Source organism: Gymnogyps californianus, chromosome 2, assembly GCF_018139145.2.
Source record: "Gymnogyps californianus isolate 813 chromosome 2, ASM1813914v2, whole genome shotgun sequence".
Classification (NCBI taxonomy): domain Eukaryota; kingdom Metazoa; phylum Chordata; class Aves; order Accipitriformes; family Cathartidae; genus Gymnogyps; species Gymnogyps californianus.
The window spans coordinates 64,275,637-64,289,376 of record NC_059472.1 but is presented as its reverse complement, the minus strand read 5'-3'; the positions used below and the strand labels follow the sequence as shown (position 1 = coordinate 64,289,376).

Below are 13,740 nucleotides of genomic sequence, written 5' to 3'. Positions count from 1 at the left end.
GCTGCTTTTCCTGCTTCAGTTTGTTACTCCTCCTCCTCTTGCCCACGTCACCCTGACAATTACAAATAGGTCTCACACAAACCCATACCTGTCAATCTTTTTAATTGCTTTGTTTTCATTTTTTCCCCCCCCTTTCCCAGAGCTAAACAATATGACAAAAAAAGAAGTCTTAATACAGCGCGGCATAAAAGATTCCTCATGTGAGACACGCGTTGAGGGGGTTGTTATTATAATCCACTTGCTAAAATGCTGTGCAAAGACGCATGTGCTGATTTAACTTCAGCAGAGGTCTTGTTCCAGCAAACTTAAAAAAAAAAAAAAAAAAAAAGGGAGGCAGGAGATGATACCTCGCCGTGGCACACGTCTAAGCGGCATTGAATTAAAAATGATTTGTGGGAGATTACAGTTCATCCTTACTTTAAAATACCAACAGATTGCAGAGCAAGAACTGCAGCATATGAAACATGCTGCTAATAGATTTTGCACAGTATGTGTCTGGGGATTTATATAATGTTAACTGCAAGAACAGAAGGGTTCTTCCCTTTCTTTTTTAAGTCAAGAAAGCAAATAAAAACTACCCAGCTGATTCCTAAAGGAAAACACTCGGAACTGCAATTTTGCTCTCTTTCGGGCAGAAGAGGACTTATTCTTTTTTGCTTTTAATTATTAATACCGCACAATTAAGCAATGAGCTGTTTATACCGGTAGGATGGAGTTAATTCTAGGAATTACACGTGAGCTCCTCCGACATCGGTGCAACATCTCTATTACATCACCTCCCTCCCTCCACGCAGTTGTACGAAGTTCGGATTGGCGCCTCTATCAAAACATTTACTTTGGTCCCTTGACCCAGTTGGTTTCCTGCGCAGGTTCCCTCTCCCAAACGTATTCTACAGCGAGAAGTGATTTTTTATTTTTTTTTTTTTTAAGAAGAAAGGGGGAAAAAAAGGGTTTTCGGACGGTAACAGGGTCTGGGGGAAAACCCTACGACCCAACCAAACTGACAGCGGCCCGTTAACCTTCCCCTCCTCGCAGGACGGCGGCGAGCACGCAACCCCCGAGGGCGGCGGGAGGGGTGCCACCCGCCAAGGGCACCCGGGGCGGCTCTGCCGGCGGCGGGAAGAGCTTCGCCTTTTTAAATCCCCCCGCGCGCCGCGCGTGGAGCCCGCGCCGCAGCCGCCCCAACGGCCGCAACCGCCGCCGCCGCCGCGCGCGCCCCAGCCCCCGCGCCGCGCCCGCGCGCGGTTGCTAACGGCTCGGGGTTGATTCGTACCACCTTGCGAGGAAGTGAACGTTTCGCACGGAAGGGGCGGAGCCTCCGCCCGCAGGCAGCGGCTCCGCGGCGGCGGCTAATAACAACATGAGAAGATTAGCTGCAACTTCTCTCCACTTCTCTAACCTTATCGATCTGATAATTTATCGTGCTTTCTTCCTACTTTTTTTTTTTTGGTAGATAACCTCTTTTTGTAAACTAAAGAACGGGGGTGGGGGGGGGGATCCGAGGCGTTTCTCTCTCTCTGTCTCTCTCGTGTCTTTTAAATCCCTTAGTCAGAGGCAGCGTGCAAATTAAAAGCAACCTTTAGGAGAAAATCCAGCCTTCCGTACATCTGCCTCACTGACAGACAGAGCACGACCCCAGTTGCCGTCCTCAGGCGGTGGCAGGCAGAGGCAGGCAGGGGCAGGCAATGCCCGTGTGTGTGTGGTGAGGCGGGTCAGGCACAGCCGGGCGCAGCCGCTGGCAGCGGCGGGCTTGCGGGACGGACGGCCGCGAGAGCGGGCCGGCGTTGCTCCTCGGTAACGCTAGCGGCGGCAGAAGAACGACCGGCTGCAGGGGACCATCTTGCCGCGGCTCCTCTGGCGGCGTTTCCGTGTGGCGGAGGGGCTGGCTGGGTGGGGAGGACGGAGGCAGGCTGCAGCTTGCTGCACAGGGCTTTATTTACATACACAAATAGCTGCGTGCGGAGAGTTTCTCCTGCCGGCTCGGTGGCGGTGGGTCCTGCGAGCTACCTGGAGAATCCCGAGCTGGAGCTCTCCCGAGCGGGGGGGGAGAGGAGAGCCGAGGCAGGGCATGAGTTTTAGCGCGAAAAGCGGCGCTTTGCTGATCTCCCGGGCACCGCGGTGCTGGTGGCGGCGGCGGCTGCAGCAGCCGACCTGCGCCGCGGCGGGTCCCGCCTGGTCCTACTTCGGTGGCAGCCGGCCGCGGCCCATCCTGGACATGTCCTACTCCCGTCACTTTCTGGATTTCCAGGGCTCGTCCATCCCCAGCTCCATGAAGAAGCTGGTGGTGACTAAGCTGAGCCAAAACTTCAGGGAAGCGGTTACCCTGCGGCAGGACTCGCCCGTGCCACTCCCGGGAGACGGAGACCTCCTTGTCAGGAACAGGTGAGCGCCCGCCCGCCCGCCGCGCCCCGGCCCCGCGGCGGCCCCCTCCGACTTCTCGCACCTTGTGGCCTGCTCCCTCACACACGCTCCCTCACTTTGGAGACCGGCTCCACAGTTGGACCAGCTGCCATCTGGCGACTGTTAATTTAATTTTATTGTTGTTCTTGTTGTTTTGAACGGCTGGTGCTGCAGTCCGGTCACCCACGTCTGTGGGGGTGACACTTCCTCCTCCTCTTTCTCTGGCGGGGGGGTGGTGGGGGGGTATGGATGCGTGTGTGTGGGTGTGTGCGCGCCGCTCCTGGCGTACGCCTGCCCGAAGGAGGAGAAACACCTCAGGGCCCCTGTGCCCAGGCAGGGAAGAAGCAAGTTTTACGTTCAGTGAGCACCGAGGAGGGAGTGAGACGCCGGGAAGCGCTTGCGAGTCCCTCCCAGGTCCCTGCCCGGGCCCGTTACACGCACGTAGTCCCCGGGGGCGTGAGTGTGTCCCCACCGTGCCCACACAACTCTCTCGGGGACGCTACCGTATAGCTGCGTGCCCCCGGCAGCCGCTCTCCTCTGTGCGACCCCGCGTCTGCTGCCCCGCATGCCTTTTCCCTTACCCCCGCCCCGGCGTGGCCCGCCCGCCGCTAACCCTCCGCCAGCCGTGACTCACCAGGGAGGCGGAGGGCCGGGGCCCGCCGCCCTGCCAGCCCCGGCCGCCGCGGCACCACCCCCGCCTCTGCGCGCCAAAAGCGGGCGGCGGGGAGGGGGCAGGGCAGCGGCCCGGCCCGGCCCGGCCGTTCTCGGCCTCGCTCGGCAGGACGCGAGCCTGCAGTTGTTGGCGGCGTTTAGAGTGGAGGCGCGTCGGGCGGAGAGTGAGGAGGTGACATTTTGCTTAACATAATACGCCGTAAATCCTCCGCCAGCTCTAGGACTGCGCGTCCGGCGCGGTGACCAGCTCGCCATGAAATGAAGACTGAGGACAAAACGTGCCTCCCTCTAGCTATCTCCGTAAACCTGTTTGTTCTCAGTGGCTCCTTCCTAGACGTTGTCGTTCCTTAAGCTAAAAGTAAGCCTTTTAAAGTTTAGAGGTTTCTGTGCCCGCGAGGGGAAGCTGAAACTCTGGGAACTTCGGAGCATACTGCGCGGCTGGCGCAGAAGAGAGCAGCACTCTCAGGTTCTTGTCGAGCAAGGAAGTCGTAGTAACACAGAGTTTACCATGCTCTCCGTTGGAGCTTAAAGATGTTGAGAAGCACTAAGTTGGCTTGAGAACAGTGCTGGAAGTTCTATTAAGGCAGTGTGTGACTATGTGTGTATGGTGTGTGTGTATGTGTAACCTCTAGCGTGTGTCCATATGTAACACAAATTTCTTCTTTAATCCGATGCTGACATGTCCCACTAGGATTTCCTAGACCAAAATTCCCTCCAAACCTCAAAGTCTAAAATACTGTGTTGCTGCATCCACTAATGACCATGAAACAGTAATGGCATGAAGCAGCCATCAGGCTGGAGTTAAATTCCTTTTCGTGGAAGAGGTCGAAAGACTTGACATACAAGTAGCAAGTCTCTACTCGGGTAATGCAAGGCAGAACGACATCCTTGTTTCTCACATCCCCTCCCCACCCCCCCACGCACTTGGAGTCTTTCATTCCCCCCCCATGAATTTTTAAAATTTATTCATTTTTTAATACTGCTTCCAGTGTAACTCTTCCTTTCTCCCTCTCCTCCCTCCCTTTGCTGGGTGGGCTCCCTGGGTGCTAGGGGGATGTGCATACCTCATGGTGAAAGGGCTGAGGCACAGAGCCCATAGCAGGCTAAAGGCAGGAGCTGGTCCACAGACTCATGCAGGCAATCACTGGGTTTTAACACATCAGCCTATTACACACATGTTCCTGTACAGACACACACGCACAAGTGGGGATGGAGGGGAGGGAGAGGTGAGTGATGAAGTCTAGATTTAGAGTTCATACGTTTTGTATTATTTGGGGTTCTGTGGCATTTCCTCTCTATTATTATTTTCTGGGGAATATCACAGAAGACACAGGATCACGTTACTGAAAAACATTCTCTATATACGAGCTGCAGCAGGAAGCAAGTTTTGAATGTTTCCCCCTGTCTTGTCACTGTGGAGAAGCATTTTCCCATCCCGAAAGGATGAGTCCCTGGCTTTATTTATTTTTTTAAAGAAACAAGCCCTAAATACAACTATACATTTTCTAATAGGTAGAAACATACAACTAAAAGCAAAACAATAAAGGACTTGAGTTCCAAGAGCGCATTTGCGGATTTGTTCATTTTAGTCCCAGTCACGCCCATGAATAGTATTAATTGCTTTGAGCTTTTTATGCAGAACAATCCTCATCCACCACAATAAAATCTGGTTTTGGATTTAGGGGAATGGGAAATTAAAATGTGCTGAGTTCCTGTATGGATAGATATTTTAAAATAAGATGCAGTTAGGGGGAACTTTCTTCCCCTCTTTCTTCTCCTTTAGAGAACTAAGCCAGCAACCCTTATTTCTACTTTTTAATAAAGGAAATAATCCATCCTTTATTCAGAAATCCTTCAAAACTAGAAATCGATTTAAAGCCATTTTTTTTTACTTCGATTCTGTGTAGGAGAGGAGGAGGAGGGGAAAAGGTGAATAAAAAATCCTTAACGAAGCCGTATAAGCTTCGTATGTCCATTTGTCCTGGTTTCGGGGGGGGGGGGAGGCAAGCTTCCTCCGTTGTATTGCAGGAGAAGGACCCAAAGGCTATGAAGATTTGGTCCTTCTTAAAGTTGTTGGGGCATTTTCGAGATTTTCTTGAGGAAGTGACACATTTCGTTTCCAAAATACCTGTAAAGATTTACTGTTGGGCTGGAAGATGGGAACAAAGTTTATAGAAAAGGGAGTAAGAGGGGTTGAGAAAGTTTTTTGAACCTAGGGACTAATGGATCACAGTGGGAAAAGTGGAGGACCATTCCTGCTGAGTGTTTGGTCTAAATAATGTTTTTCTTGCATAGTACTGGTTTGGATGACTTTGTTTTGTCTGTGTTGAAGGCTGTGGTGCTGGTTTTCAGTGTCTCACGCTTTGTTGTGGTACGAAGAACAGCATTTCCTCCCCTCGGCGGTGTCCTCCTGTTTTCCGTAATAAACAATGCGAGGGGGTTCAACACTGTTGAGTATAAGACGGGTGACTCAGTGTGTGTAATCATTTTGGGAAAAGTCAATCTCTAGGTTTTTTTCCCCCTCAGGTTTACATCTTGAAATGTTGCAGCAAGCCTCAATTAGAAACTGCTGAATTAAATAATACATTTTAAGTAAGAAAGTAAAACAAGACCATATAAAAGACCTGGAAGGGGTCTTAAAACCCACCAGCACCCCAAGTGAATTGTTACTTCTGTGCTCTCCTTGTCTCAGTCTCAGAAGTTAGTAAACTGACCTTCAACTTGTAAATCGTACTTATTCCTACTTTTAAAAGCTAAATAATGTAAGAAACTGCGGGCACCTCCTACCACCTCCCTGCTGTCAGCTGGAATGACAAGGCAAATTAGACAATATGTTTTAATCCAGACGCTGCGTACGATCGTTTTAATGTGCGAGGAATCTAAGAGACTAAACAATCTTTAAAAAAAAAAAAAAGCCCATACAATGAGAACAGGAGTTTTGAGTTTGCACACAATAAAACGGGAGTTTAAAAAAATTAGGGGGGGAGGGCTGGACGGCAGGCTGTATTGATTAATAATGATGAGCCCAGGCGCCCAGGGAGAACCATTTCCCGTGGCCCAGCAGCCCCGCAGAGACGGGGAGGGAGCGGGTGCGTGTGCACGCGTGTCTGTGTGCATGCACGCGTGTGTGTGTGCAGGGGGGGCGGGCGGGCGGCGGGGACGAGCCCCCCGCGCCGCGGGGCAGCGCACACGGCTTTGTCCGCCCCAGCCCCCCTGCCAGCGCGGGAGCGGGCAGCGGCGGGCAGGGCTGCCCGGCCCGCCTGCCCCTCTCCCACGGCGGAGCTCCGCCTGCGGGCACGCAGCGCCCGTCCGCGGGCAGGGCCGGGGGGCGCGGTGCCCCGGGCGCCCCGCATCCCCTGCCCGGCGCCCGGCCGCCCCAGCCCCGCGGAAAGCCCCGCACCTTGCCCGGCGCGGCGGGGGGGGGGCGGCCGGGCAGCACCAACTTGTGCGCCGCGGCCCCTGCAGCCGCACGCACAAGTTGCGGTGCAGCCCGGGCGGGGAAGGATTTGCTTCCTCTCCGGCTCCAGAACAAAAGCAGCGCTGCGTGTGCTGGAGTCCGCTCGGCAGGCGCCTGGCCCACTGCACGACGTGCCCCTTCCCCGCACGCAAAGTTTTTGTCCTCAGAGGGTTATTTACCTGCCTTCGTGCTCTCCCCGCTGCAGTGCAGCGCTGAGAAGAAGGGGAAACTCCTAGAGGGAGGGAGACGGGGGCTTGTTACTATTACTACTGCTCTGCCCCCCCTTCTCTAGGGTGCACTGCCCCAGCCAAGGGCACGGCTGCTCCGCACCGCGCGAAAGCAGATGTGCGCCGGTAGCGTGAGGAGGGAGGCTCAGCCCAGCGGGGAGCGAGGACCTGCCTTTCGGGTTGGGGCCGGGGGCTGGTGCGGGGCCAGAGTGAGCGCCTGGGGGCTGGCCTGACAGCTACCGAGAGCCCCCAGTTGGGCGAAGGGATGAGACCGGGGAGGGGGCGAGCACAGCTCCCCGCCGGCCTCTCACCCTCAGCTCGTTTCCACAGAAGTTGGGGTGTAAAAGCGGCAGGAGGCTACTGCAGCGCCGGCACGTCTCGCCTCGGTGCTCCGAGCCTTTCTGCCCGGCGCCCGAGGGACACGGGTTGCCTCGGAAGCTGCTGCTCCGTTACCAGTTTTTATACCTCTTTTAGCAGTGCTGTATGGGAGTTAACTTAAAGCAGGATAATAGAGGATTTCTTGTATCTATGCACAAGACGTAGGCATTTTTTGTTGCGGCTGAGCGGTGAATTAAAGGCAGAATTAAAAAGAGCAACAGTCACTTTCACCTATTTTGTGCATGGGTATGTTTATGCGTACGTGTCTTTTTATACGTAACGCATTACGTTGGTGAAAGTTTGAGGCTCCCCATGCTACAAAGACTGAAGGAAATCAAAATGAGCAAAGTGGTTCTGGTTCTCATTGCTCTGCGTGCAAGCAATTTAAAAGTACACATACGTATGATTTGAGCCTATTGCTAACTGCAACAATTAAAAAAGTGCACTGTTTGCATACCTGCAGCTTTTGCATGGTATCAGGTACCCCTTTCAGGTTGTCACTGCCACATGTAGTAACAGTCCTGGTGTTTTCTGTTGCATGTGTTTCTTTTTTACATTTTCCAGTTAGCAGAATCTTCCCCAGTCTCTTTTCCCTTGCCTGTGTAGAGATACTGTTATGTTTTTTTTAAAAAAAGTGTTACTAAAATATTCTTTGCGTTTAAGCTAGATCATAACTTTCTTTTAGGCATTATCTCCTAGTGCTTAATCAAGTTGTGAGAATGTCTCATTTTCTAAAAAAATTAAAAACGCCTAGCATCCATTTTCACCTGTTAGAGGTCAGTAGGACTTGATACTCAGTCTTATAATTTTAGTCCTTCTGTGCAAGGTTGTTTTGATGCGTTGCAAGTAATTTATATAAAGAAAAATATTTTAACGTTGACATTAGCTACATCAAAAGGCAAATTTGCTGTAGTGACTCCATCAATTAAAAAGTACTTGCCTACAGTAACATGACCTTGCAAATGACATCGATAGTTAATATGATCGTTAGCCACTAACAGTATTATTATATTCAAAAATGTAAATTTGTTGCCAGAATCCACATATTTACCGCTTTGCACGTTTTATTCTTCAGTGTTTTCACATCTGGTATAAAGTGGTCGATTAATTTTCATCCTTTAATATTTTACAGAATTATTTTTAGTTTGCTTAGTTTGGTCAAATTGACCTGAGGAAAATATAAGTTGGTTTTTGGTTTGGTTTTTTTTTTTTTCTTTTAGCAAATTTATCTTTAATTCTAGAGTAACAGGATGTAAACTACAAATGTCTGATGGAAGTAGTCTCTGGAGTGTACTCATTATTCATATATACCAATAATCAGAAAAAGTCTCGTACTTATCCCACAAATTTAAATTGAAGGTTTCTCGTACGACAAAGTCTTGGTAAGGAATAAATCTCGTTAATGCATTTTTGTTTTCTTCTAGATTTGTCGGCATTAATGCATCTGACATAAACTACTCAGCTGGTCGATATGACGCATCAGTTAAACCCCCATTTGATATAGGTTTTGAAGGTGTCGGTGATGTGGTAGCGTTAGGACTCAGTGCTAGTGCTGATTACACAGTGGGTCAAGCTGTGGCCTACCTGAAAGCAGGTTCCTTTGCTGAATACACAGTTGTGCCTGCCAAACAAGCAGTTCCTCTACCCTCTGTGAAACCCGAGTTTCTTACTTTAATGGTAAGTGGCGCTACCGCATACATCAGTTTGAAAGAGCTGGGAGAGCTGTCTGAAGGCAAGAAGGTTCTGGTGACAGCAGCGGCTGGAGGCACGGGCCAGTTCGCTGTGCAGCTTGCAAAGAAGGCAAAATGCCATGTAATTGGAACCTGCTCCAGTGATGAAAAGGGTGGTTTTCTGAAATCCATTGGCTGTGACCGTACGATCAACTATAAAACTGAAAATGTTGAATCTGTTCTTAGGAAGGACTACCCCGAAGGTGTGGATGTAGTGTATGAATCTGTTGGGGGAAAGATGTTTGACTTGGCTCTCAACTCCTTGGCTACCAAAGGGCGCCTGATAGTTATTGGGTTTATCGCTGGCTACCAAAACCCTACTGGCCTCCAGCCCATTAAAGCAGAGTTATTGCCAGCAAAACTATTGAAGAAGTCTGCCAGCATCCGGGGTTTCTTCTTGAACCATTACCTTTCCGAATACAAAATGGCTCTGAAGCACTTGCTCAAGATGTATGAAAGAGGAGACCTGGTTTGTGAGGTGGACTTTGGAGACATGTCTCCGGAGGGCAAGTTCACTGGCTTGGAGTCTGTATTCCGTGCTGTAGATTACATGTACATGGGAAAAAACATTGGAAAAATTGTAGTTGAATTACCTCACTCTGTCAACAGTAAGCTGTAAAAACAGAACAATGATATAAATCAGAAGAGAGAAAATGGGCACTTTATGCCACAGAATTACTAGAAACAATTTCTTTTTTTTAAGCTTAGTAATGGATATTATATTAAAAAACAGCATTAAGGTGTTAATAAAAAGTTTTGTGTTTTTTTTTCTTTTCTTAAAAGTGCTTAAATTGGTGGCTGTAGCACGGACTTAAGGGGCCTGTGTTTGATTCTGTCGCTTAGGCTAGCATGAGACAAGAACATTGTTCCTGACAGAATAAGTCTTGATGCAGAGGCAGATTTAGTCTGTCAGGCTGGTTTGATAAGACTTTATATATAGTTCAGCTCAGGAAAAAAAAAATTCTTTCAGCAATTTTGATTCCCTGATTTAAAAATAAAATTGTTAGAACAAGACTAAGTAAAGAGTTGTATCTTGTGGTTGCTCTATTAATCTCTTGAAGTTTCTGGAAAAAATTACGCTCTTGATTTTTTGTCACAAACACAATAATCATAATTCAGTTGCATCATGGATCATAGTAATATTCCTTGACTGGTTACACAGGGAAATTTATCCTCCAATTCTGACATGTCAGTAATCTTAAGAAAAGCAACTTGACTGTTTTTTTGATTATGTCTTTAGTAACTATAAACAACTGTGCAATTTTCTTTTAAATCCTTAACTACAAGTTGCAACATAATCTCATTTTCTTGCCTTTTCATTTGCTACTGTTACTGTTTACTGTCCGATCTCACCTTTAGTCAGTATTATAAGATTATTGGAGTGGGATTTTGAGCCATGTTCACGTGTTCAGGTCCTGTATATTTTTTGAAGATTTAATAAAGTTAAAAAAGCTATTTAAATATTTGTGGCATTTATTCATATTGATACAGTTCTTGCTGACTAGCTCCTTTGTAGATAATCTCTGTGTTGTAGAGTTCTTTGACTGATGATTCTTGATGTGACTTCCCATAATCAGGCTGCTACTTCTACTTTTACCGAATACTGCTTCTGCAGAAGCCCTTTTACAAACAGCAAGACCATTTTAGATCTACAGTCACAGTACCTCGTACACGTACTGACGCTCAATCATAGCTTAGTGGGTGCAATTACAAGGTTTTGTAAAATTTTGAAAATTCTTCCTCACTTAATAGATATTATTAACGGTACAGAGAGTGGGAATTCCAGCTAGAAGTGTCATATTTTCCAGAACAATAAAATACTTTAAACTATGCTTGCTCTACATCTTTTTTCCATAGCAAACGTTTAAGATCTTAAAGGCCGATTTTGCCACATCTTTTGAAACTATATACATTTGTATGCAGTTGGAGAGATGGAAATTTCCTAAGATCATACACCTAATAGTAAAAGTAATGATAGACTGATACTGTCTAGGGGTTGAAGGAAAAAATCCAGGGTAAACTTAATTTTTGGGCATTATTCAGGACTGACTGTACACGACATTTTTAAAAGTAACATGTAGGAAGAACTTATATTTTACTCAGTAGTACAGGCAGTAGAAAAAGTATTTTTAACTTTGATTTAGTGCATTCTTATTGTAATTTTTTAGTGCGTATTTCATTAGCATCCTAAAGAATTGTGTGCAACAAAGAACTGTCCCTTTTTTGGGCCATGTCTGACTCGTAGGTTTAGTCCCACTTTGGAGGATTGTGGGGAAAGGCAGAATGGCTTGAGTCTTTGTTACCATTTCTCTTTTAGTCAAGCTGGGCGTCAAACCACTATGATTTTTGTTTTCACCAAGATCTGCTGTTAGAAACACACTTCCTCTTTCCCCTCTAATATTACAAATATTGTGGTGTTTTGTGTGTTTTGCGTGGTTAGAAAGGTCTTACAACTGGATGCTAGAAAGATGAAAACATGCAAGTACCATGTAAGATCAGAGCACACGAATTTCTCACTATTTTATTCCTAGGCACATGGTTTATTTTCTTGTTCAGAGAGAAGGCGGTGCCCTTGGTCAATAAATGCATCTTAAAAAAAAAGGCTGTTTGGGATGTACGAGGGCAAAATAAAAATAAAAAGAATACAATTGGTTACATCTGTGATATGCACAGAAGAGTTGCATGGGTAACAGTTTTTCAAATTAAGTTCCTGCAGTCAAATGCCAAAACCCATCCAAGTGGCCTGATTTTCAGAGGTGTTGATCACTGCTAGCCCAATAGATTTAGGTGTTTCCGAGGCAGTGAATTCCAAACGTTTTTGTCATAAAAAATTATTGTAACAGGATTCTGTTTGGACATACAGCATTCTACTTTCTTTTTAATATGTTACTTCATATATAACATTGAGTAATGCAACTGCCCCAGGCTCTTTCACTGATGAAAATAAGGGAAGAGAGGAACCTTTGGAAGGTTCACATATATATATATATATATTCAGATATGACATTTTGTTGGTTTTAATTTTGGCTTCAGGCTTATTATTTAGCACTTTCATACTGATTACAGCGTTAATAAAAAGTTTAAATTTGTTATGCAGAATTTGTATGGCCAATGTACTAATTTCGTAGCTCTTTTGGTGTTTGGGTTGGGCTGCGGCCATTGGGCTTGTCCTTTTCATCACATGCCTATATGAAGCTAAAGGGGGGTAACTCAGGATATACATGATTGCTCTTCCATGAATGAATCCAGAATGAAGAAGTAATTTTTGTTTTTAAAGATACAACTTCTGTCATTTAGATTGCTGAAAGAGAGCATCATCGACGGGGAGAAGGTGAAAAGTATTTCTGAAACACGCAGATAAGGCTTTTCTGCCGAGATTCATCATAATTTTTGGTTTGCGGGGGGGGGAAGCCAACTTTTTATTTAAAAGTGTATCCTGCAAACTTACAGTTATGGGAGCAGGGCTGACTTTGAATAAGTAAGCTATGATGGATTTAAATAATGTTTAAATATTAGATGGATAGGAAAATGTATATGGCATGCACACACTGAGAGGTTTAAATGATGATAGGACATTGAACATACAAGGAAAAGAAATACTGTAGAGTCACAGCAAGGGATTAATAACAATACACTTAATATGCTTGCAAAAAAGGTGTATTAAAAGCTGTGTGCACAGTGGGGACTTAAATGATTAAAAATAATAATACATTTGCCTGGGAAGTACTAAGTATACTATATGTAGAGAGCAGGGATTTAAATAATAATACTATTAATAATAGCAGCTCATTGAGATGTGGTTGCTAGCACTACATCCTAATTTTACCTTTCTAAATGAATTTGCTACAGAGGAATCTGGCATTGTTTGCTGAGGCTAATAACAGAATTTCCCTTTCCTACACACATATGCTTCCATGGAAAAACAACAAAGAACTAGATGAAGAGCTGGCTTTTTTCCTGAGTCTGTCACATGTGTGCATACGCACGCGCACACGGACACACACGTACTCACTCTCTCCTGGCCTGCAACCCTCAGCACATTTTACAGATATGCTTCCTACTTAATTGCTATGCTGGAATCTCCTAATACCTTTTTGAATTAAGTTAGATTTCTACCAAGCAATAGTTTGCTATATATTTGTACGTGTGCATAAGTGTGTGTATGTATATATAATGTATATATTTAATAAGTGGATATTAATAACTGCTGTGTCATGTAAATACAAATAATTACAGTCTCTCAAGGAAAAGTTTGCAGTAGTGTTTGCAGATATTATATATATTCCTACTTCTGTCTGAGGAGTAAAGAAATTTCTCTGCTGAATAGCTGTTAGTATCTATTTTACAAGATTTACTCATTTTCAGGTACCTAATGTAGCTGCTAGCATGCATGCACGACAATACAATTTATATGGTAAATGGAACCAAATAATGGCTTCACTGAATGTTATGGCTGCACTGAAGGGAAATGTCACGGTAAATAGCTGCCAAATTATGGATCATGCCGAAGTGTCACAACTGCACTAAAGACAAATAGCACTAGAGGCTATTGCCACTGTGACGCTTTTGAGTTATGAAGAAGAGGAGCAGCCTGATGTGAGCCTCTTTGTGTCCTCATTATAGCAAAGGGTTACTGGTGCAGTGTACAAGAAAACCTAGTCCTACGTGGTGGCTAGTTATTAATCTGTTCGAATCTAACAGCTGTAGCAAACCAGAAAATCTTTTCCTTGCTTTATGAATACATACACAGACACACAAACAAAGAAAAACCTGCAGGTTTTATGAATGTAAATGTGTACGGGAAATGACTGGTAATGGAAAAATGTTGTAATAAAATAATCTAATCAAAGAATATTATTAAATTTAACATCGTATG

The 13,740-nt window shown here is 46.0% G+C and overlaps 1 protein-coding gene across 1 annotated transcript; it reads left to right on the top strand.

The window, feature by feature from the left end:
• The first annotated feature begins 1,965 nt into the window (after positions 1-1,965).
• Positions 1,966-10,367, top strand: PTGR3 (prostaglandin reductase 3). Its single transcript, XM_050892793.1, has 2 exons — positions 1,966-2,382; positions 8,559-10,367. Exons 1-2 carry the CDS (start codon positions 2,069-2,071, stop codon positions 9,481-9,483), a joined length of 1,239 nt encoding a protein of 412 aa, XP_050748750.1. The 5' UTR covers positions 1,966-2,068; the 3' UTR covers positions 9,484-10,367.
• Positions 10,368-13,740: the final 3,373 nt, after the last annotated feature.

Excerpts from the sequence above, each read along its gene's own strand:
- PTGR3 (XM_050892793.1), top strand. The coding sequence starts at position 2,069 with ATGAGTTTTAGCGCGAAAAGCGGCGCTTTGCTGATCTCCCGGGCACCG. Across the intron at positions 2,383-8,558 it reads GACCTCCTTGTCAGGAACAG|ATTTGTCGGCATTAATGCAT; the intron begins GTGAGCGCCCGC and ends GTTTTCTTCTAG.